The sequence below is a fragment of the Dromaius novaehollandiae genome, chromosome 3 (assembly GCF_036370855.1).
Source record: "Dromaius novaehollandiae isolate bDroNov1 chromosome 3, bDroNov1.hap1, whole genome shotgun sequence".
NCBI lineage: Eukaryota > Metazoa > Chordata > Aves > Casuariiformes > Dromaiidae > Dromaius > Dromaius novaehollandiae.
The window spans coordinates 17,928,440-17,954,082 of NC_088100.1; the positions used below are offsets into that span (position 1 = coordinate 17,928,440).

The 25,643-nt window shown below is 34.9% G+C and overlaps 1 protein-coding gene across 4 annotated transcripts in view; it reads left to right on the forward strand.

Moving 5' to 3' along the window:
• Positions 1-25,415, forward strand: part of KIDINS220 (kinase D interacting substrate 220) — an 81,430-nt gene extending 56,015 nt beyond the window's left edge. For 3 of the 4 annotated variants that reach the window (XM_026097149.2, XM_026097148.2, XM_064508489.1), the window contains 7 exons: positions 2,218-2,396; positions 4,635-4,861; positions 9,592-9,702; positions 17,505-17,651; positions 19,485-19,583; positions 20,696-20,944; positions 22,989-25,415. In XM_026097149.2, the coding sequence (XP_025952934.1) occupies positions 2,218-2,396; positions 4,635-4,861; positions 9,592-9,702; positions 17,505-17,651; positions 19,485-19,583; positions 20,696-20,944; positions 22,989-24,257 (2,281 nt within the window). In that variant the 3' untranslated portion in view covers positions 24,258-25,415. The remainder of the gene's footprint in view (positions 1-2,217; positions 2,397-4,634; positions 4,862-9,591; positions 9,703-17,504; positions 17,652-19,484; positions 19,584-20,695; positions 20,945-22,988) is intronic. The other variant, XM_026097150.2, reaches the window with a different exon arrangement.
• Positions 25,416-25,643: the final 228 nt, after the last annotated feature.

Consider the following 25,643-nt stretch of genomic DNA (forward strand, 5'->3'; position numbering starts at 1 on the left):
AGAAGAACCTAAGTTAGCAGTTAAATATTAGTGTAGAGCAGACAGTTCTCAAATTTCATTGAATATACAAGTTTTATTAGATTTTTCTTTTATCTTTTTATGATTCACTCCTCGAGGTGAAGATCACTGTTAGCTCCAATTTGTAGATTTTTTTTTTTAACGCTATTGGAGAATGGACTGTTTCCATTCTTTGAATTTGTAAGCTGCTTCCTGAGTCTTAAGTTTCTCTTATTAAAGAAACACCACCTTTTATTCTCTCAAGGCTAGAGCCTGTGAAGCCTTTTCTTTCCTTGTGTTGAACTTTCCTTCAGTGAATAATCCTACTACTATCTAAAGGATTTAATGCAGCTCATAATGTTTTGCACAATCAGAACCTCGGTTAGAATAGGCTGCACCTAATTTTATGCCTTGAGTTTGTTACTTCTCCAGCATAGGGAAATGTGCATAAAGTTATTTGTAGATACTGCTTGTAGCAGTGTGGTATCGCAGTAGTCTGCATTTGTTAGGTACTGAGTCCAAGTTACTTTCTTTGAAGTCAGGTAAAATTTATAGGAATATGTTAATGCTGCTTTTAGTATAGTGTAGGAGCTTGAAAGATTAGAACATACTTGAAATACATTTTTAGTGTAAAGGAGTTGTACTTACCTCAAACATTTAGTTTTAATCCTCAATTCTTTTTATATCTCTTAATAATAAATACTAAATATTATGTAAATCTGATGTCTCTGGAATAATCCAAGGTACGTAAAAATCTAGTTTTTATGGAGATCTAAAATTAAAAATGAAAGAATATCAGTGCTTTTAAGAAGCTAATGAATTGTGAAAATAAGCTCATTCAGCTAATGATAGACCTACCTCATTAGCTGCATTAAAAATATAAATCAGTTATAACCAGAATTCCAAAAAAAAAAACCAAACAAACAAAAAAAAAAACCCTGCGATGGTTTATTTTCTTAGACACACAAGTGTGTCTTTTTAATGTAAGAGATTCTTGACTGCAATTTGATAGGTTACTAAACGTATCTAATCTTGTCTTCTTCCCTTTCCATCCCTGTTCCTCCTTCCTCTTTCATACTCCCTTCAATGCACTTCAGTCCTTTCCCTACTTTTCCCTGATGACAGCGTTGGCCTTAGCTGCTTTAACTGTTCAGAGAAAACTTTTCCCTCTCTGTTTGCTATGTTAACTTGTGCATGGTGTTAGCAAGTTAAAGCAGTTCCCAGAGCAGTCTACAAGTCGATATCAATGGTGAGCATCAGAAATGGGCAGGAGCACAAGAGTGAGGTTTTCAAGCCACCCCTTCTCATGGAGTTGTGATCTTAATACAACATTAGGAAAAGGCATTAATTAGTGAGGTTCATCATTCATATTGTGTATATATGTATGTGTATATTTATATTCATAATTTTTTTCCTATTTTTACTTTAAACACATAATGATTACCTCACTAGTATCTCTGTAGTATGCTGTCACCATAACTTTCTGGTCATTTCAATAACCATGTCATCCTTTCTCAGTGCATTCTTTCACTAGCAGTTTCCATTTTTATTATACCAGGTGTGAGAAACTTTTCTTCATTTTAATAACAATCTGTTTAGATTATCATTTCTCATATGCTATGAGACCAGATACCAGTCATGATACTGTTCATTATACTGATCGTGTCTCATCATTTTGTCATTCTCTATATATGTGTTGCTTCTTGTCTTAGAAGATTTTCCATCTATTTTGCCATGAAATCTTGTACATTTGGGTTCTGATCCATGTCTAAGATGCCTGAGCTTTGCTGTTGCAAGAAATTCTAGTTTAAAAATTATATTTTTAACCATGGAATTTCTGAATTGGTAGCAGAATTAGAATGGATCTTTGAGGTTAATGTTTAAACATGATTACTTCCCCTTACTTTGAATTCCATGCTACCAATCTGTAAATTCCTGATCTGATTTTAATTTTCCGTATTGGTTTCTTTGAGATTTCTCAAGCATACAATTAGATAGGAGTACTTGGCAGTCTCTGTCTTTTCATTTTTGAAAAAGTTAAATTGTTCTTTCTGCAGATGGTGCAAATCTTCACACGTTCTCCTTATTTTCCAGAGAACAGGTAGAATGGATGCAACCTTATTGGATTGTCTTTTTCCATAGATTATCACTTTGCAAATGGAAGTCATACTCTGTTAAATGTGGTTTATTTCAGATTTATCTGATTGCTTATTTTTTCAGAATTTCAAAGAATATTCCTACAACAAAAGATGTTGAACCTCTACTGGAAATTGATGGAGACATACGGAACTTTGAAGTATTTTTATCTTCGCGAACGCCTGTTCTAATAGCACGTGATGTAAAAACCTTTTTGCCATGTACTGTAAATTTAGATCCGAAGCTACGAGAAATCATTGCAGGTGAATATATTTTCAAATAAATGGAAAATGTCAGATTGTATTATTTCTTTTTGTTTTAGGTAGAGCTACTTAGCATGTTGCACAGAATCCTGATTCGTTCATCAGTTCGTATGCTTGAAGCCAGAAGGGACCTTCTGATCATTTGATTTGACTTCAGTAACAGGCCATTCAGTTTCACAGAGTAGCTTTGCTGTAGAGGCCAAATCATAGTAGACTAAAGCATCTATTTTGGAGGGGGAAATCATCTATTTGTGATTTGAAGACTGCTTTAGCAGATGGAGGAAATCAGTACTTTTTGTTTATTCTAATGTTAAATCCCCCTACTGGTTAAAAAAATCACACAATTACTGGGTTTCAGTTTTTATCCCTAGGTTCTTATATTTTGTCTCTACTGCATTTAAGAGCTGTTTTAATAGCCAGTGTTACTACTTGTGAATGTTTCATGCGTTATACTTTTTGTATAATTTGAAGAAACTTAGCTTTTCTTGTTTCTTGCTAGAATACATTTTCTTCTCCCCCCCAGATTTTTTTTTTTCACTTCTGTAACCTTTCCAGTTTTACACTACTTCGGAAAGTGGAGCAGAGCTAAATCTTCTCCTGTTGCTACGCAAATATTTTTATGCTTATACAGCCAAAAATTGAATTAGAATTTATCAAACATCTTTCATTATCACATATCTCCTCTTACCATTACATTTTGTTCAGTCTCAAGCTTTGAGATACATGCTTCAGGCATTCCACTGTTATGACCTGAATTATTGTTCACAAAAATATTTAATTTTGCCATGTGATTCATTAAAACACATTTTACTTGAAATTAGTACAACTCTACTTTTTCTGCACAAGTGCTGTCTTTGAATCACACAATGATTTTATTAGTAGAGATGCAAGTTTACTTCTGGGTCATTGCTAAGAATTTTGAATAGCATCGAATGATCAAGAGATGATTTAGAACTGGAGTCACTGAAACAAAATGAAACGTCCATTTGATATATCTCCCACTAGATACCTTTGTAGCTGTTACCTCTTAGGCACTTTATAGGTTGCTTTAATATGGTACTGAAATTGCTCTTAGGACAAATGTTCTTCATTTGTAGTCTCAAAAATTGATGTCAGGTTCAGATGTGTTCCGTTCTGCAATAGGACATCTATCTATGTCCTGGCTGGAATCTGTGTTCAGATCAACAATTCAAATTAATAAATACATATATTTTTATATTTCCTTCTCTGCATTTAATAGCTGTTACAGGTGCATTTGGGACAGCCTAACTGTTCACAAACTGTCTCGTTAATCTCTTTATAGACAGTATATGTCTGAATACCACATCAGACATCCTTACTATCAGAACCATACTTGTCATAATGTATTCCTGTAACTCCTTCTATTTGGTTTGAGACTTATGACTATCCTTTCTTAGATCCAGAGTGGTAATATACTGGGTCTGGTCCAATCAGTCTGATAACGCTAGGTTTTCTGAGTAAATTGTAGCGTTGAGTGCTGTCATACAGTTTCACTGTTACTACAGTTGGACTCTTCTAATCGTGATAGAGCTGTTTAGTTTTGGTGTGCTTTTGGATCTACATATTTACCATCTCCTTCTTCTTGGGAAGAGCTCAGGGTATTTTATTGTTCCTTTTCCTGTTTGACTTTAATATAGGTTATTAGAGGAATTTTCTGCAAAACGAAAAACAGAACGCAGAAAGTTGCTAAAACAGTTCAGCTGTGAGGTTGTTCTTATGATCAAAGCATACTGATTATTTTCAGGTTTAATTCTGGAGAATAAATGGCTACAAATGAGCCTTCCACAGTCTTTAGCCATTTTAAAAGCTTGATGTATCATAGTTTTACTATCACAAGACTGTTGAAGGGGACGTTCTGAATCATTGCAAAACACTCAGTAAGCTTCAGTCTTGCAAAAATTTACATTTTTTTGTTCTCATTACCTCTGTTGCAAGATTTTTCCAAAACTTTATGCTATCTCCCGAGAGACAGAACTGAGAGGGTGTTTAATGTTCTGTGTAAATTTACGCAATAATTTGTCCCAGCCCTTCTAAAGATGGCCATGTAGATGTAATGCTCGAGAAAGAACAGGTAAACAGTTGGAAGTGACATATGGCCTTCTGCTTAAGGAGTTCTGATTAAATACACAAAAAGGTACTGTAATGAATTGACAAACAAGTCAAAACTGTTTTAAGCATTTGATAGTAAAACTTTTTTTTAACCTTTTTGTTTTTCAGATGTTCGTGCTGCAAGAGATCAAATAAATATTGGAGGACTTCCTTATCCCACATTGCCTCTACATGAGGCCCCTGCTAGAGCAACATCTCTGTTCAGTCAGCCTTCTTCAGCTTGCTCCTCAACAACCTCTTTCAATGGACCTTTCAATAATGGAGTTTTATCACCGCAACCTCATAGCAGTTACTATAGTGGTATGACAGGACCTCAGCATCCATTCTACAATCGGGTAAATAATTGAGTATTAATTCACATTCTTATGATTTAATCTTGTAATGTCTCAAATGTCATCTATAAAATATTAAAAAACCCATACAAATTATATTTAGAAAAAGAAAAGTCCAAAAGTTGGTAAATTTCAAAATAATGATTGTCCCTCGCTGTAGTCTCATGTAGAGATACGTGATAAATTGCATCAGAAATACAAATTACATAGGGAGGAAAAATGATCTGTTTGAGGCACTATTGAATGCTGAGACACAACAGGTTTTTTTTAAATTTTTATGTGGTAAACTTTGCACCATTGCTCACATAGTTGCTCAGAATCCTGGCTTTCTTTTAGTGACATAAAACAAGTTAAAACATACAGAAACTGAAGTGGGGAGCTATATCAACATAGTGTGTCTAGACAGGTCTTATGTTTTGTCTCTTCCTTTGAAATATTCTGTGGAGTTAATCTTTTGCACCAAACAGTGTTGGACTAGGTTAAAGGAAACGACATAGATTGCATAAACAATGCATTTTTTGAGTTTTTTATGCAGTTATTTGTGGGCCTCAGAAAACATAGTTCTAGGCATGGCTCACTTTAGAATTGAATTAAATGGTTTACTGTATAGTGGGATTGAGTTTAAACAATATTTAATAAACTATTTTTAGCATTGGTTCAATTTGTCAAAGTTTATTAGATGAGGCTGCAGTTAATAAGAATGCCTTTTTAGGTATGTTTTACATCAAAATTTAGAATGCTAATCACTGTACAGTAACTACAGCTAAGCACAAAATTTCGTCAGTTAAACTGTTGACAGTATGTCTAATAATTTTGTTTTACAGATTAAAATTTCAGCACATGCCCCAGCTAAACTGTAACTTCCTATTTTTGTATTCAGTCTTTTTTAAACTTAACTCTCACATTTTTCTGGAATACTGTCAAAAAGAAAGTGTTCAGAAAGCTGATATAAGTCATAGTCTACAGAAGTATACAAAAAATGGCTTTAAATAGTGAGATTTGACAGCAGGTTAATCTTAAAAGCAAGCTAAAAAACTGAAATGAAAACTGAGTTATTACTAAATCAGTGTTTGTTAACCTGGACAAAAAATAATACATTTAGCACAGAACCTTTTAAGTTACCTTTTCTAAAATTATTTTTATGTTTGCTCAATTCGGTGACAGTATTATGTTTTGCTGAAAATAACTTGCCATGTTCTTTGAAGTAGTACAATGCTGATAAAAACTTGTCACATGAATCTTTATGCCTATTCTAAATCAAACTTGTGGGTATTTAATTGGAAGTGCTGTTTTTGTGTCTGTGTTACTGTACATGACAAGGCTTAGAGTATGTGGTAGTACGCAATTGAAACTTATGTTTTTCTGGCCCTTATAAGCAGTACAAAAACAATTATTGATGAGTCATAAACTATTCTTACTGTTAGCTTATTTGTTCACTTGTATTACTTATGTCCACAGGCATGCATATATGCATGTATACTTTTTCCTTTTTTTCCTGCTGAGGACTAAAATGTGTCTGTTTTGCCTTTCTCTGTGGAATTTTGTACCACTCTTCTAAGGTATAGTTGTTTTTAATCTGTCACACTTTCAAATATAGACAAAGAGCTATATTCATTCCGTTCCTCTGTGGAGTTATAGAAGTACTGTCATGAACACCACAAACTGAGATAAACAATGAGAACTTTATGATAGTAGAAAATTTAGACTGAAAGGCAGTTACTAGCAGTGCCCACTCCTAATTCCTTCAGCATTTTCAATCACGTTTTCACTTCTCAAGTTTTTTCAAGAATGGTATTTAAAAAAGGAACAGCAGTAGTCAAAGATTAAGCTCTCCCGAATAGTATAGTGTAAGGTTCTGGGAGAGGTCTTGGACACCTGTATTATACAACACAATGAGTTCAAATGCTCTGGTGGACATTCCTGAATTTTATGGTAAAAAGCCCTGAGCTGGGATAAGATTCATGGCCTAACTCTGGCCATTAAGTTGTTCTTATCCTATTCTCTTCAAGCACTTACTTGTGCTTAAGAGAAAAGCTGTTGAGGAGAACTAGGCACTTCAATGCAGTATGATCATTAAGCATCTCATACTTGTGGGTTTTTCACATGGTTTATTGTGGCTAGAGGAGCTGTTAGTGGAAAACTGAGGCATTTCTTTATTTAAAAAAAGATCATGAACTTTTTTGAAAAAAGAAAGTTTCATTTCCAGAAAATACTACAGAATCTGTGCCTAATCACAGTGAAATAAGTTTAATTCAATGAATTTTTGGAATCATCCTATACTAACCAGTAAATGTAAGGCAAAGGTTAGGTATTTGTTCTCTTACCTATTTTTAAAAAACAAGCTTTAGTAGAGATAATTTGCTGCTGTGTAATAAGATCACCATTGCTTGGTCCTCAGGACACTATTGAAATAACCCAGGCCAGGGAAAGTTGCAGAAAATGAAAGGAGGTTTAGGCTGGAGAACTTTGATCTGCATATGCCCCCACCACAGCTGGGAAAACCATCCTGCTGTCTTCTGGCAGCTGAAGGCACTACATGACCCCAGAATAAATCAGGTTGGGCAAGTAATCTACAATAAGACTATCCTTGCCAGGAGAAAGGAAAAAAAAAAAAGTGATCGGAAATGTTGGACAAAACACTTGGGTAGTGATGAAACACGTGATGAGAATAAGCAGTGGGAGTAGGCATGTGATTTCCCCTCTCCAGCAACAGTGTTTGTTAGTTTAAAGTTCATGTGAAGCTACAGCCACACATCTGTGATGTGAAATTTTGCATTTAGACTGATGGTTACAAAACATATCATGTAACTGCATGCGTTGGAAGCGCATGTGAACTTCTTGCAATAATTGTGTTGGAGAGAATGCAAAGACTACTTCTGACAGCTAGGACCATTTGAGCTTTTCCATAAGTTACTCAAAGTTGTAGCATATGCCATCCGAGTAATTGATGCATAGTTGGACTTTTATTTCTCAGGTCACTTAGAGCTGCTTCTGCATGCAAAGAAGAGTGGGGTCTTTTGGGGTCTTTTTAGTTCTTACTGATCAATTCAAAGTGCACCATTTCCAGAAATTATACTCCTCCCTAACAGATTGGTGTTTGCTGTCTCTCCTCCTCCCTCATAGATTGATGTTTGCTATCAAGTCATAAAATGATTTACTCTATTCTGAATTCAGTGCAGTAGACCACTCAGAATCTTGTCATGTGCAGAAACACAGGCCAAATAGTATTCTGTTTTTTTAATAGCTAATCTAATTTAAATATATGTTACATAATAAACAAATAGCTAATCTAATTTACATAATGTTACATATTAAAACACCGGAAATTTGCAGTACAGCCCTTATTTTAAGAAGTGTATGTATCTTTTCAAAGAACTGCATAATGAATTAAAAGCAATTAATTCTTTAATTCTGCTTTTCCTGAAGACTAAAGACTCTGTAATTGCTACTCCATTGCATTGTCCCAAAAGAGAACAGATAAGGATGGAAATCAAAATCTTTATTTCAAGACCTAACTCAATATTCTTATAAAAGTATTTAAAATTAGAGTAACATAAGTACTAATTTTACAGACTTGAAAAATTCACAGATAGATTAAAACAAAATTCCACAATATTGGAGAATTAGTTTGTGGGGTTTTTTTAAACTGCATTACCAGTTGTAAGGTTCATGGTTTACACAGGCTCACCTGCATGTTTTGTTGTTAGTGGATAGCATTCCAGACATACAAGAGGAGTGCAGGTAAAGCTGATGTTACTTTGTGAATTTCAGGAAAGGTGCACACAATTTATTGTAGCACATGGAGGGAAACTGGCTTATCTTCAGATGGAAGTAGTAATTTTAGTAAATTTAGTTAGTAATTTTGAGAACCGTATGTCTTCAAGAAGTGACTTTATTAAGCAGTCAGTGGCCTGAGTTCTCACTCGGACTCTAAACACTGATGTGCTCTTAAGTCTTTTTGGAAACCTGGACAGTGTTTGTTTTCATGAAACTCATTTGTAAAAAGGAATAAAAAGGGACTTGATTACATCAAGTGTAATTACAGTTAACTGAAATTTGTGGAGAAAAAATATTTCTTTTTTGAAAAATGTTTCTGATACTTATGTTTGGTAATTAACGTCATTTAAAGTGGTACTTGTATTGAACAACATATATTGTCATATTTACAACAAAACAAAGGTCAATTATTGTCTACTGTAATGTTACATCTAATATTTGTGGAAGCAAAAAAGCCTCCAAAATGTTTACCACAAATACTGGAAGTTCTGGTAATGCCATTATGTACCACACATTTTTTGTACTATTGCCTTGGGTATTATGAAGCTTTATAAATTATACTGAACATCTAGTTTTGAGTTTAGCAGCTCTGAGATAGTGGAGTTACAGAAGTGTAAATCATTTTCCCATATTCAGACCAGATGTTATAGTGTAACCGTCAAAAACATTTTAACTCCATTCTTCTGGAAAACCAATGCCAGAGCACCCATTGGGTTTGGGGGCAGTAGAAGGGGTCAGTTGCTGAGGGATTTTGAAGATCTCACTTCAGAGCTTCTGACTGAATTCTGTTCAATGCAAAAAGTAAAGAAAGCTACTAGTAATTACTAGTAATTGCAATTTTCACTTTATTAAACTCAACTAGAGGATGTGTTTTGTTGAAATAAGTTTTATTTTATTATTACGTTTTGATTTGTGTAATTGTTTGTCCCTTTTTTGTTACATTTTTTTTTCCATAGCCATTCTTTGCCCCATATCTTTACATGCCAAGGTATTACCCTGGCAGTTCTCATCTCATCTCACGTCCACCACTAAAAACGAGTTTGTCCAGAGATCAGAACAATGGCCTAGTAAGTATTTTGAAGGGTAATTCACATACTAACCTAGACAATAAGTATAGTGAGTAATGCAAAATGAAGCTTATTAATGGTGATTCAGTATTAGACAAGTAGAAGCTCTATTTTATAAATAGTTTAAGTAAGCATGTAATGTAAAATGTATTTTGTTTTTAACCTTAAAAATTATTTACAGAAGAAAATTAATTATAACATTCAGGTAACAAGTTTAGAGGAGTATGACACGCAAGATTGGCAGGAAAATATTTTAATTTAATGTCAGTGCCAACTGTGGTACAGTAAGTAAATTGATGTGGTATAGTCGCCTGAGAAAGAGAATGCCACTTGTAAATGTATGTGCAAATTTTACAGTAATACAAATTCTGTAACATATCTGGAGAAAGTAAAATGACATGCTTTGATTTTTGCAAAGAATACTAGAAATTGGAAGGCCTAAGTAAGTGTTTTTAATGTTTGAGTAAGACAAAATACATTTTATGTGAAGTATGCATCAATTGTAGCTTTTTCTTGTAAGTACATATAATTCAACTTTATTTACCTGTTATAAAGTAAAAATGAGCACACTTCTCTAGATTCCTATAGAATAATAAAATTCCTTTTAACAGTATTTATTTTATTGACATAGATTGCTGTTCAAATGGAATTAAGAACTAAGGAAAGTAAAGAAAATAAAAGCCTCATTTGTCATTCACTTTAATTCTAGAATATTGATTCATTGAACAAAGCTATTAAAAGATTTTAAAATCTTTTTTAATCACTTAATTGTTTCTGTTGAATTATGTATTTTTATGAGATCATTCTCACTCATTGTTTACTTTTTTTTTGAGCCCTTAATCATTTTACCCAAACCATGGTATTTTGTTGTTGTTAGGATGTTATCAAGGAGGATGCTGATGAGGGTCTTTCTTCACCCACAGACCCCTCAATGGTAAATGAGTAGTCATGTGGTGTGGAAATTTTAGCATCTCATTGCTTTTTCAGCAGTAATGAGTCTGCATTAATCATAACTGCAGTTCACTAACACTGCATCAATGGCTTTGGTGGGCAAATAGTTAGCGTAGTTGAAGACTAATGTAGTTCGTGAATGAATTTAAGAGCTAATATTTCACTTATATGGTGTATTATATCTTTCCCCTGTAGTTTTCTGCTTCCCTTTCTCAGTAGCTGTGGAGAGTTTTCAGTAAAGAGTATTGTGGTAGCTAGATGGAGTAAAGAATGACAGTTGATCATTCGTTACTTAGATTTTTAGAATGAAGTAGCTGACCTGTATCTTTTTCCTGCTTTAGTCAGCTGTCTCACCTGATCCCTACTTTTTAGGTGGTGCCATAAAGCTGTTGCAGTTAATAAAGTATAAAGAACTTTCCATGAAAATAATATTAAAAAAATCCTAAATCATAAGCTTATTCTTAAGTCAGAATGTTAACATCTTTCTTTTCCATGACTTGTCTTTATTTTATCATAAATATTCATGCAAAGATGTCTTCTTTATGGGTATCTTTATGGGTATCTTCTTTACTGTAACTGTGGAAATCAGTGGAAAACAGTTATTTACTATTTTCTACCAAAGCAAGAGGTTAGTATTTTTTTTTATTTACTGCCAAAGCAAAAGGTTAATACAGTGCTAATCATTTTCTTAATAGCGTGCTGCCAGTTGTTGTTGGCAACAGTTGTAGTTTGACCTCAGTTACTTTTTCTTTTAGTAAATTATTGAAAAAAAGTCTTTCCATTGTTGTGCAATGAAAAACCAACAATCCACGGAAACTCCGGAACTGCTGCATTTCACTACACGTAACCTCTGAGCAACCATGTGTAGGCAGTAACACAGTGGTGAATTTACCCTAAAGTTCTCGTTCTTGGGTCATTAGCTGCCTTGGATGAAGGGGTGACTTAGGGATAAGCTTCTCCTCCAGCGTGTTTTTGGAGACGCTGATGCCTTCCCTGTGTTTGGTTCCTTGTTTAAGCATCCCATCTCTTTCCCAGCCCTTTGCACCTTCTCAGTGCTAGGAGAAAATGTAAGGACTTTTGAGAAAGTGCTGGTGTAGTGGTTGAAGGAAGTGTGCGTACGTGTGAGTGTGTGAATGAGAATGGGGAAGTGGGATTGGAAAGTGGGGAATGATTATGGGAGTCTTGGAGCAAAGGAGGAAATATGTTCCAGAGCAGACCTGGAGCTGGTTGATCTTTTGCTAGTTGCCCTGAGCGTGTATCTTAAGCATGCGTAGCCTGCTGTTTCAAACAATACAAAACTACGCATCTAAGTTATGTGATATGCTGGCTGTATGTAAGAAAATACAAGAGTTAAATCACGGACTTTTTTTTGTTAAAATAACAATAATGAAAGATTTTATTAGTTATTTTTAGTTTTTAATTACTACTTGAATTACTGCTGTGAATCTATGTAGTACAGCATATAAGATCATTGACTTTTCATTAGTAGAGCCACATTGTAAAAGTAAATTGCTATTCTTTGTGATTTTGGCGATCTTATGTATTTTATGTAAGGAAAGCTGAAAATACACTGAAACGTCTTTGGTCCTGTCCCTGGTTCTTTGACAGTCTCTTGGGTAGTTCACAAAGATGTTGTCTGTCGGCACTGGGTATTCTGCATGCCTATTAGGATGCCCCATCAGGGTTTCATCTATTTTTAAAAACACTTCTTTTGCAGACTTTCTTGAAATTTCTATGAAAGGGAACAGTATTAGCATTTAAGGCACTGCAATTATCCACAAATGATGCGTGCAGTAATTTCATCTAGCTTTTTAGGTGATAGATACAGTAATTTTATCCAGCTATTTAGGTAGCTCTTATTTGATGGATCATTGCCACTATATACGATACAGCTTTTACTTATATCTTAATACATGAATTGATGCATGCGAAGCAATGAAGTGAACTAAAAATCTGTATGAAATAGCTAATGAATGCCAAGGCCTGTAACTGGTTTGATTATTTAAAAAGAGAAGAACATGTAGAATCAAAATTGTGTCTTTCACGCAAGTTTGTTAAGGAGCCAGAAGTGTTGCAATATTACTTGTGCATAGAATAGAGAAATAGAGAAGAATGTTTAAATCTTACAGGACAAGCAATAGTATCTTCAGGAGCCTTTTTTTTTTTTTAATTATTGCTAAGAGTTGACAGCACTGTATTGGGTGTGTTGTAAGATCTCACTAAGTAAGGCCCCTGCCATTGATTTCAGTCTGACAGTAGAGCTGACTGAGTTCTAAAATTTCAAGTCCTAAGCACTAAGCTTATAAAGTCAATGTAAATCTAAATTAGTTGAATGAAAATCGGTGGGTTTACATTGGTATACAAATAGGGCCAATTTAAAATGATCTTTCCTAATGTGTTGTGACTAGATTGAGCGGTCACCATATATATATAATTTGGATTCACCTTCCTTATTTGAATTTTGTTGTTGATGATAAGAATTTTTCTGTGTCAGACCATAGTTTTTGAGGAAACGTGTTTAATTTTCCACAAGAGTAATCGTTCTTTACTTAACGAACCAAAACGTAGATGTCAAAGCAGTAAGTGATTGTGGACGTTACGTGTCATACCATAAGGGACCCATGAGCCATGTGAGGTTAATTCTTACAATACTAATCAATTTTTCATTTTTCCCTGGGAGTCTTCATGATTTTTCTCAACAAATTTATTGTCTTCTATTACATTCCCAAATCTGAATAGATAGTGTGTTGTGCCAGAATGGTAGCGGCTTTGACAAAGATTGTAGTTTGAAATTTCTGATTCTGCCTGCTCATTCTGCACTTTGGCTGGGCATAACCATCTGTATAGTCGCATCAGCAAGGGGATCCACTGCAAATTTCAGGGCCTTAGCTTAAATCACTAACGAAAGTAGGTTTGAGTTAAGATACCAGCCTTTGCACATCCATCGTGCAGGCAAGACAGGCATTTCTGGTGACTTTGCTATACAGATGGTTGTTTCTGACAGGAGCTGTAAAAATTTCTGTGGTGCTTTTCTAAAAAGTTTGTCATTGGATTATAGTGTTACCAATATATGTTCGTAGCATCTACTAATACCTGTTAGAAGTCAAACTAGCGTTAGTAGTGGTTAGCTGTAATAAATTTAATTGGGCGTTTTGGTTTGCATTGTTAATTATGATTTGTTAGGATATGGCTCATTGCAATGTAATTATGTTGTTTTAAATACGTTTTTTCATACAGCATTTAATATATAATGCCTTAAGATATAATGTGTGTTCTTCTAACAAGAACTAAAATGGCCCACTGCATGGACTGTAGATAGATCTAGAATAACCTTTAAGAAACTTGAAGTGCTTTCCTGAAGTTTGAGCATGACTGAGGGTTTGTGTATGGGAGTTTTCCAGGTGTTTTATTGTGGCATTGTTAATGCTTTTAATATTTACTCTTGTTATTTGCTCTTAAAAGTATCTTTTCAGTTCTGTTTTTTGCATGCTTAGATACAAAGGTTTTGAAGTTATTTGAGATACACTGGTGGTATAATGTAGTCTTAAAATGGCAGGAGAATGTTAGTTTAAAGGTGGGGTTTTCCATCAGAAATATAATGCAAAACTTTTATGCAAATAAAATACAGCTGAAGTTCTGTTTTTGTTTTTCTTAACAAGTGCAAAAAAGAGTAGGTTGTTCATAGGAAAACAGTGTTTGTATAGAATATACTAAATGTGTATTATGAAGGTCTATATTAAAAATTTCATTGCATTATGAAAATATCCCAGTACAGCACATTTCTGTCCTAACGCTAATTTCCTCTGTTGATGAAATTTACCTTAATGCATGTCATCTGTATCTTCAAATGTATTTTGATGTGTTGCTTTAAGTTGTTGTTTCTTTTCATTCTGTTTTGTCCCTTTCTGAAAGCCATGTAAGTCTGGGTTAAACAAACAGAGACAGGTACTGCCACTTTCTGTGAATTATCGTTGACTTGTTTTAGAGTCATTTCAGAAGCTATCATACTGGCACTTCATGCTGGGCTGTCTGTAAACTAATGCTCATTACTAGCCCTGAGCTTTGTTTTGACAAGCTGCTTTTAGCTTTTGCATGGCAAATACTTTTCAGACTAATGTTGTCTAAGCATCCTTAACAAAACCACTAAGGCTGAAAAATGTGTCAGTTTAAGTACAATTTTAATTCACTTACATGATGACGATATCCCTCAAGCTATTACATTACTTATTCTTCAGACAGTTCTTTTTATAAAGAATGATTTGGATTAATATGTATCTATTTCAAACAGTTCACACTTTAACAAAAATAGTCTAAATATTTTAGCACTTTTCCATATACTTTTATATACCCAGAAAGAGGAGTTTCTAAACTAACTCTTAATGCATGCAGAAATAATGACTTGCCTCTGACTGATAAAAAAAGTATTTTGATTTAAAGCAGAACTGTTAAATTAGAAGTGTTTAAAACTTTTCTACGTTTACTTGTAGCTAACAATAGGTACTATATTTAATAGATTCAGGGAACAGAGGCTATTGAAACTTCACACATTGCTTTGGGATCATTTACTTTAGCAATGCCATAATCTAATTTTGGCTGAAGTTGTTTCTTTTACTTTAATTGATAAGCTTTCTTTCAAAAAACTTTTTTTTTTGAATTAACTATTAAATTGTGTTTATTGATGTGTTATCTAACTCATGTTAGTATCAAGTAGTGGGTGTACAGGCAGATAATAGACAAAACCATTTGGTAATCTGAAGAAAAATTAAAAAGTGATTTTAAAAACTGGAAAAATACAGATTTACATAAGAGAGGAATGTAGTAAATAGATGAAAGTTCTTCCTGTCATCATCAATTTGGTGGTCAGCTTCTATCCTTGATTTGATGAGGATTTTAGCAATGCTAAAAATTAAGCTTGATAAAGATCTAAACTTCCTCCTTTGGGGTCCTAATATAACAACTGGTTAGGTATTACAGGCATCTAATTAGGGAGACAATGCAGAATCTGAAAAGTAACTGTCTTGTCCTTAGAAGAAATAGTTAGGTGCCTAGATTCTAGAGAAAGTATAATGCTTAAATCTTATGCAGTATTTTAGATTGACTTCTTACCTAGAAAATGGGATAGATTTTTTTTTTCTTTAGTGTCCGATTTACATCAAGTATAAATACATGCATGGTACAAAAACAAGGATTAGAGCCCCAGATCTTAGCTGAAGACGGATGAGTGTGCTAACTACTAGGCTTAGAATCTCCCCAACCTCTTGTAGTGTTTTTGAACTCGGTTGATTCTGTTTGCCTACATTAAGCACATTTCAGGCATATCTGGCTGAGAATTTGGAGACAGTTACATGTACTGGCATCTAAACTTTGCATCTCAGAGTGGCTTAGGTGGGAAAATGCCTAGCTCCCCAGAGCAGGACATCTCTGATAACGCTCAGTTAACTAGTTTTAAATAACTCTCAGGTTAAATGGTAGTAGAGAATGAGTTTTTGGATTGCTGTCTTGGAATTTATAGTTGAATAAATTCTTCTAAAATCCTGGTTTAGACAATTTAGATACGATTAATGTTATTCAACATAATAATACATTTTTTGTTTTCATAGGTAAATATCTTTGGATCTAGTAATTTATACTAAATCTGAAAGCTAAATAGCTTTGAAATAATCAAACAGGAATGGAAAAATGTATTAGGACTATAAAAATCATCTTCATTGGTGATTGAGGAATATAGTCAAACTTGATGAAATGAACTCTGGATGTTCAAAATGAACTTTTACATCCCAGGGTTTACTCATGTGATGAGCAGCTCTGAAGCTTTAGAAGTTCTTTTGCAGCCTCCCAGAATGAGCTTCATTCCTATGCATGGTCTGCAGCGCTGAAACCAAAACTCCATCTATAGGAAAAGGGAGAGTGCAGCCCTCCCTTCCAGGAGAAGTGGGTACAAATATTTCATAGCTGATAGAACTAGTTCTGGTTTTGGTGTTAGTAATTTGGAATAACTAGCTTAATTGTTTAGAGCTTTTGCACTTCACACTGCTTAATGCACAAGCTCCTATCCACGAAGAATGTGGTTTTTTTGAGAACACACTGTCTTAATATACTGATTTACGTGTAAATTCTTTTGTTTTCTCTTTCCACACTACCTCTGAAATGCTTAGAAGCTGGCAACATTAGCAGGGCAACTTCTGTGTTTCACATATGAGCTGTGAATAATTTCTACTTGAATCTTGCCAAAGCTGCAGACACATGAAACATTCTCAGTGTTTTGGAGGGCAGTGGCAGTGCTTCCCTGTAGTTCTCTACTGTGATGGTGGTTTGCAGCCCCTAGCTGATCTTGCATAAATGTAGCTGAAAGGACCTCTGAAAAATTGACAGACATTGGTAAAATTACCCAGTGAAACTGAGTAATTGAGTTGTGTTACAGATCATCTTTGTCTATAGCTAAACCAGGAATTTTTAAGACAGTAAATTCAAAATTGCATCTGGGATATTTAAAAAACAAGCTAGCTACTAAAATCAGTAGAAAACTTTGAATGAAGATGGATTTGAAATAGATTAACCCTTACTTAGTTCTGATTTTTATGTTGCTCTTCTTAAATAACATTTAAAAGAGTATTTTTTCACATAGGTGAGAATCAAGCTGCTGTGTTGTTTTTCATATAAATAGTAAAGTAAATGCTTCCCAATATATAGATATTTTGATATTAATTAAAAATGCCTGGTCATCCTTATTCTTGTCTGTTAATTTTAAAATGTGGTTGAACACAGTTTGATTTGTGTTAGTATATGTTGTCAAATTCTGGGTGTACTGGGTGTTTGCACAATTCTTACGTGTATTTTTTCTCTTCTTATAGGGAGCAGGAGCAGGCTCAGGTTTGGCCACAGGAGTATCACATGTGCCTCTGAGCACAATGAGCGTGGAAACTGTATGTGAGAAACTAAAGCAAATAGATGGCCTGGACCAGACTATGCTACCTCAATATTCTGCAACTATAAGAAAGGTATCTGTTGAATTTCATTAATGCATTTAATACTTAAAACATAAGCCCCTTTTCTTGCAATTGACATTGAATATTGAGACACTAACTTCATACATGCTAAGTTCAAAGCACGTTTTTGATAAAAGCTTATATTTCTCAGAGAAAATGCTCTCTTACAAGTAAAGAATCAGACTCAGAAATGTAAAGGATTGCAGGTGATGAGACTGGTTTATTTTGAGAAAAGAAACATGAAAAATCAGTTCAAAATTGCCTTGTGTGGATAGATCAGGTGTGCTGTAAATGTGCTCTATATCCATGTAGCAAGATCTCTGAGAAATTGGCACAGCTCCTTTGTTGTACATGAGTGGTGAAGATGATCCATTCCTCTCCTATCATAATCCACCTTTCTCTGTTTGCTTCAGAAAAGGCCAGTGGGCATTCTTCTGCTACTTCCTTTTTCCTCTGACACGTTAAAACAGAATTATTTCTGTCTGTATTGCTTTTCTCACCATTCTGTGCTCTCCTGTGTGTAGGAAGAGGGAAGAATACGGAGGTTTCACTGATGTTTTTGGTGAGCTTGCTTTGTCCCAGTACCTATTATAGCTTTAAAGAAAACAGAGAATGTTGATTCAAGCGTTGATGGACAGGTTTTTGATAGGAACCATCAGCGGTGTTGCTCAGGGGGGAAAGCAGCAAGTCAGATTGCAGCTTGGTAGGCCTAGCTGCAAAAATTTCTAATTGCTTCAGTGGTTCTAGAGTCTTTAAAGAATGTGCATGTTACTTAATTAGGGATTCCTCTTTCTTATATTCTTGCATTTCTCACTACAATTGGTCCAGTCTGAACAGGAAGAATGAGAAAGGCTCATCCTGGTCTTTTTCGTGGTTGGATTAAAACCATCTACTTGGATATGGAAGCAGAACCACCAAGATCCTTCACACTGAGCAGAGCTTGCAACTCAGATCTCCCATTTTGTAGCTTACCTCCTAAGAGATGTTTTCTCTTTTATGTTTTGTCTATTCACTGATACATTGTGTAGAGGAAAGTACCTCCGTTGGTTGGTGTGTAATAAAAGTAGTTCTGCTTTGGATTTGGTGCCGTTTGAAGGAGTTAAATGCTGTATAAACATTTCTAACATACAGGATTTTCACTTTCCTGGGATTTAGATGGAGTTTAGGCACTTCTGTGTTGATCTCTGAATTACAAGGAAGATTAGAAAAAGCTGGATGTCTAGGTTTCCATCCCAGGGTGCTTCTGATGGGGGAAGGGATGTAAGCTTGTATTTATGCAGGAAGGGAACTTTACGGAGGTAGTACGTGATCTTGGATGCCTCAAGCCAGAGGTTAGATGGTGTTTGGACCTCAGTTACCTGATTATCTTCAGAGGCTTTGACATCTGAGGTCCATTTCTGTTGCAACTGAGAAATCTAGGCAGCTGAATGTAGTTTATTGTCTATAAAAACTTTCTACCACTAGTGTCTTGTTTACTTATGTCAGCTTATAGAATGCAACTGTATTGCCTTTCATATCTTCATTTTGATAGGTTTAATAAAATATTTTCAGGTTTTCCTGAAAGATAGGCTGTTCCTGCCCTTAATCATTCTATAGCCTTTTTCTGTCCCTTTTCTGTTTCCATTACTCTAGTTCTTCCTGTGCTATATCCTAGTCCATCAGCAATCATTAGTAAATATTCTTTTTTAATTTATTATATGGGATTGGACTTGAGATTGATGTTTGGGGAATTTCTCTAGTAGACCCAATCAGTATATCTGACTTCAATTACCCCTTTAGTCTGTTGCTTTCTCACTCCACAAATCTTGTATTGGTAATTTACATTATTTAATTTTATTGTTTTAGGCAAATATAAATGGCCGTGTCTTGGCTCAGTGCAACACTGATGAACTGAAAAGGGAAATGAATATGAATTTTGGTGACTGGCACCTGTTCAGGAGCATGGTAAGGCTTTCTCTTCAGTATTCCAGGTCATCTTAAATTAGTGTTCTTGTTAAGAACCTTACTTTTCCTTTCCTCTATTATTGTATTTTTTATTTATCTTAAAATGTGAGTATATTTATTGTTACTTTGTCTTTTTGTGTTGAGCACTTTAACTGACAGCTCACCTATGGATTTTGTATCTTAGTTGATTGTGAATGCTGAAGTTTTCCCCTCTTTTTATAAGGTTCGCCTTTCCTGGATGGATGGCCTTTTTTTTTCCTCCCCCTTTTTCAATTCAGCTGCTTGTTTTCATGAAATTGTCAGAACTTAATCCTATTTGAGGCCTCTGCCCCTCTGTTAAATTGGTCAGTGAGTTCAAAGTTTATTTGGGAGAGAGAGTGAACAGCCAGGCTTTTAGAGATGCATTGCACACAATTGCATAAGCTCCATTTCTTAGGGAAACTAAGCTAAAAATCAGACCATTGAGATAAATGGACAGTATTCAACTTACATATACCTGTATGATGCAGGAAAGCTGCATTGAGTACTGTTATTGAAGCATACATATATACCTAATTTCCTTCCTCTCACTCCCCATAATTTGAGGGTAAATGACAATTTTACACTGAGGGATATGCATCCCTCAGAACTGTGTTTTCTCTAAGTATTTTTAGTGTATTGCCAATTTTCTTTCTGAAAACTGCAGTGGGTCTCTGAATTGCTAAATCAGTCTTGAAAACACTGAGAATTACAAGAAGAGGTTTATTGTTAGATTCAAATTTATTAAAGCTATGAAAACTGAAGTATTTGTTTTCTGCTCTTAAATTTGTAATTTAGCACTTTGTTTTACAAGAATTTATTGAAAATAGCTTGTGGCATATAAATTCTTTCAAGGGTCTGTACAGTAATAAGAATAGTCTGCAAATAAAAGAAAATTCTCAAGTATTACAGTGGGATTTGCAGTAAAGAATGTATGCACTAGGTCTGTAAACAGATCTTTCTCACACATGCAAGTACACTTTTAAAACTGAATTACTTATTCCTATTTTCAATACAGTTCTTAATTTTGAGAGGTTTTTTTTCTTTTTCTATTATGTAATGACATCATACCATCTTTTTTTTTTTTTGTTAAGATACTTGAAATGAGAAATTCAGAAAATCAGGCTGCTCAGGGAGATCCTGATGTAACAACTGAGCATGTTACCGCTGCGATTTCTCATAGTGAACTTACTCGTCGTCCTGGGCATAACACTGAGTTGCCTCACACCGAGCTTACGGGTCTTTCTGGTCAAGCTCCCTACACGCTTAACTTCAGCTTTGAAGAACTGAACACAATTGGTCTTGATGAAGCTCCTCCGCGTCATAGTAACTTAAGTTGGCAGGTATTTAACAAGAGTGCTTGCTTACTTACCTGTATGGTAAGGTTTTTCTTCCATTCTTGGATACAGGTGGAGAAGTAAGTCTACCATGGCAGTTCATGTGCTTTCAGTTCTCAGTCAAGACCAAAGACCAAAGTTTTGCAGAGGTGTAAACTAACTAATTTCCAACAAAGTCTTCCGTCTTTCCCATCTGAAAACTATTCATCTGTTCCAGTAATTATTTCTCCAGGAAAAAAAACCTATCATTCTTTACTCATCTTGCTTAGGATAGTGTCCTGCAAGATTTTTGTTAACCATGATATTCAGACTTCATGTATGAAATACTTGAACTATGTGCTAGCCAGAAGTGGAACCATTGAAAGGATTACTGATATATTTATTAGTCTGTTTTTAAACAAACAAGTACAGCATTCAGTGACATGAGAGCCTTGTCCAGTGACAGTAAATAATATAATCATGCACTCCTGAGTTGACGTCCTCCTATAAATACTGCTTCTGCCGTAGGTTTTGGTCAGTTTTCTCTTCTTTTCTTTGAAATCACCCTAAGTATGTGAAGTATGTGATTACCTTTTTGTTGTTGGTGGTGGTGGTTCTGTTTGTTTACTAGAAATGAGACAATTCAGTCAATGAATGAGTGGATGGTGGTTAAATAGTGGTCAAAATTTCTAAAAGACATGTAGCAACATTTTCGTCTCTCGCTTTAGGAGTCCAAATTAGGAAATTTTGAAGGTGCACCAAAATAGTAGGACAACCCAAATCACTAGTTAGAGATAATATTTTTAATATTCAAAATTATAGCTGAAAAGAGATTTGGGAGATGTGTACACACCCACCCACACCCATATATATGAGAGTGTGTGTGTGTGTGTGTGTGTGTGTGTATAGGCACACACACTTATCTAAGATCCATATTACTCTTTCTCCTTCATCGCCATCTTCTGCAACTGAGTATCAATGTATGTTTTTCAAAAACAGGTGGCATGTTTCATGCCAGTAACATGTTGTTTTTGCGTCAAAATCACAGAAGGAATGATAAAATTTTTTTTAAAACATTCTTTAAAATGCAAATTTGAATAGTGCTTTTAATGCTCATAGAGATATCTTAAGTTAAATCAAAAGAATGAGAAAAGTAGTTTGTCCATCTTCAGGAAACATTAGAAGTTGCCTGAGATTTTTTATAGTCTACATCGATTAAAAAAATATAGCTCATTCTTTGTAAAGAAGAGAACTGGTGGAAATGCATAATAAAATGAAATAATTCTATTTTTCATGAAGAACTGTAGCTGTAGCGAATATGGATGAATAGTAGTGAATACGCATAAATAAGTATGAATATTTCTGAGATTCTTGCAGTGTGCTGTGGACATTGAATTGCTTAGGAGTCATGGAATATAGAAGTCACTTAAACACCATTTTATTTGTAGTTAATCATGTTTAATTGCTTCCCAGTATTCTGGTACATACAACAGATTATTGATCTTATGGAAAGCTGTTAGTAATACAAAGGGAGTAATCAGAAGATAGGATCTTGCATACGTTGCTTGCTGATGGGGTCGTATGCATCTTCTGATCATTTGTCAAGATATACCGAAGTATGTGGCGTAGAGGTCTTTTAAAAAAATTTTTGACAGATGTTTAGCATTTAGATGAAATCCTAACTTAAAATGGCTATTTTGTAAATGTACACAAATATATTAGAAAAGCCTGTCTTCACATATACATTTAATTATTATATATTCAAGAGGCGTTAGCCTCAATTGCACTGCGTAAAATACTTGTTTTGTAGAAAGCTTCTGTTATGGGGATCAATAATAAAAATGCATTATTGTAAGTTTGGTGAAAGTGTGTGAATGCAAATATCTGATTATAATAAACATATTTAAGATTAGTTCAGTTATAGCATTGACAATTTGCCTTCCATGATCTGTCCACAACAAAAATTTGCCTTTAAGCACACTTTATGCTTTCAGCTCTTTAAATTAAAATGATCAGTAAAAGTCAAAATAAATAATTTTAACTTTTTGTTTTCTTTTTTTTTCTTTTGCAGTCACAGACTCGTAGAACTCCAAGTCTTTCAAGTCTTAACTCTCAAGATTCTAGTATCGAAATATCAAAGTTAACTGATAAGGTGCAGGCAGAATATAGAGATGCATATAGAGAATATATTGCTCAGATGTCACAGTTAGAAGGGGGTGCCAATTCTACTACGGTAAGTGGCAGGTCCTCCCCCCATAGCTCATCTGCTTTCTATATGGGGCAGAGCACATCAGGGGGTTCCCTGCATTCAAGTGCAGAACAAGAAAAAGGAAAAGATGGTGAACAGAAACAAGATGATGGAAGAAAGTCCTTCTTGTTGAAGAGGAATGATGTTGATTACAGTACGTCAGGTGTTTCAACTAATGATGCATCTCCTCTGGATCCTATTACTGAAGAAGATGAAAAATCTGATCAGTCTGGTTCCAAGCTTCTCCCAGGAAAGAAGTCTTCAGAAAGAACAAGTATTTTCCAGGCTGCAGATATAAAGCTTAAGGGAGTTACTCTCCGGTATCAGAAACTTCCAAGTGATGAAGATGAGTCAGGAACTGAAGAATCAGATAATACTCCACTTCTTAAGGAAGGTAAAGACAAGAAAGCAGATGGAAAAATAGATAAACAACCCAAATCCCCAGAACATGGATCTGAACCGATTAGAACATTCATCAAAGCAAAAGAGTACTTGACAGATGCCCTTTTGGACAAAAAAGATTCTTCTGACTCTGGTGTAAGATCCAATGAAAGTTCTCCAAATCATTCCCTCCATAATGAAGGAGCAGATGATTCACAGCTTGAAAAGGCAAATCTCATTGAGCTTGAAGATGACAGTCACAGTGGAAAGCGAGGAATTCCGCACAGCCTTAGTGGCCTTCAGGATCCAGCTGTGGTTCGCATGTCTATTTGCTCAGAAGATAAGAAAAGCCCGTCTGAGAGCAGCTTGATAGCGAGCAGTCCAGAAGAGAACTGGCCTGCTTGCCAGAAAGTCTATAATTTAAATAGAACCCCCAGTACAGTAACGCTAAATAATAACAGTGCTCCAACCAATAGAGCTAATCAAAATTTTGAAGAAATAGAAGGTATCAGAGATTCATCTCAAATTATCCTGCGCCCTGGCTCAAGTTCCAATTCAACTGCAGTTCAGAATGAGAACCTGAAGAGTGCCACTCACAAGCGGAGCCAGCGATCCAGTTATACCAGGCTTTCCAAAGATTCTTCGGAGCTCAGCACTGTTGCTGCCTCAGATGGAGCTGGTTTTGGAGAAGAAAGAGAGAGTATCCTGTGAAAGGAAGCCAGATTAAAACAGAGTATGCCCATGAGTTGTAGCTTGCTAGGAATTCTTTGTCAGTGTGTGGTTACGTTAGCTATGTAGTTAAAACTTTCAATTCAGCAATTAACAGATCTAGATTATTTTTAGTCATTTTTTTGCAAAGAAGAAATAATCTTTGCAAGAAGCAAAGTGCTTCAGACCTTCCTTCCCCATATTTGTATTACTAGTAAATATTTTATTTCCTCCCCAAATGAAGCAGTACCTGTCATTGCATGGAAACTCAGTTCTTTGTTAAAATGCTGTGCAAAGGTTTGGTCAGGGCAGATGTTACAGAAGCATGGTTTTCATTATTAAAATAATTCTGTGATTTCACATTTTTGTTGGGAGATATAATACTTATTCCTTCTAAATATTCCTGTTAAGTCTCCTTCCTTACCAGTAAAGTTAAGACCATGCATTTTTACCATTTGATATAAGCGATGCCAGATGATTAAATATCACAACCTGTGATACCCTTATCAAACTTTGCATTAAATACTCAATTAATGTGTGCAGCATAATATTATGTATGTTGAAATTTAAATGTTAAGATACCTGTTTGGCTATATGTACATTTGTATTCTGTGTGTGTTCAGTAATTGCTGTTGACTTTGTGAGCTTTGGGTAGAATGTTGATAGGTTTATAGGAGGGACTGTCTTGATGTATCATTAGAATTGGCAGTTATTTATAAGGTAATGCCTCATCATAGTGAATGCATTATTTATTATAGGTACATAATTTCACAATCAGTGCTCTAAATAGATGCAACCACCTGAGCTACATTAAAATATTGTAAAAGTAATGTGTGAATGTGATGTCTGAACTACAGAGTATCTGTTGCTGTGCATGATCTTTCCCTGGTACAGTGTTTATTGTTTGGTTATAGAAAGAAAAATTTGGTAGTTTGCTATTTTAAAAAGCAGTATGTACTTCCTGGAAGCAGAGCTGTATGCCTGCTTCTTTATTTCAGAAGTGCAGTATTCCATTTTTATTTGTCATCTAAGTAATGCATCTGAATGTTACTGTAGCAAGTACTTTGTACTGTCCAGTGAAATATGCATGATTTTGAGGAAAAAAAATGTTCAGACTAGATTCTGGTAGTACAAAGAGAATAAAAAATAATTGGCATATTGGGTTTGTGTCCACATTGCTGTTTGCTGCAGTATTTTGTTTCTTCACTTGATAAATATGTGTATGTTGTTTTGATTAAAGCACTTTACACATCCAAGTAAAAGAATGCATTAAATAATGTTGTTGTTAATACAATACCAAATGAGCATGAAGTATAAAAATACATTTCATATGTGGAATTGACAAAGCTGACTTTCCTAAAGGAAGTACTGTGAGCTATGGAGAGGTGG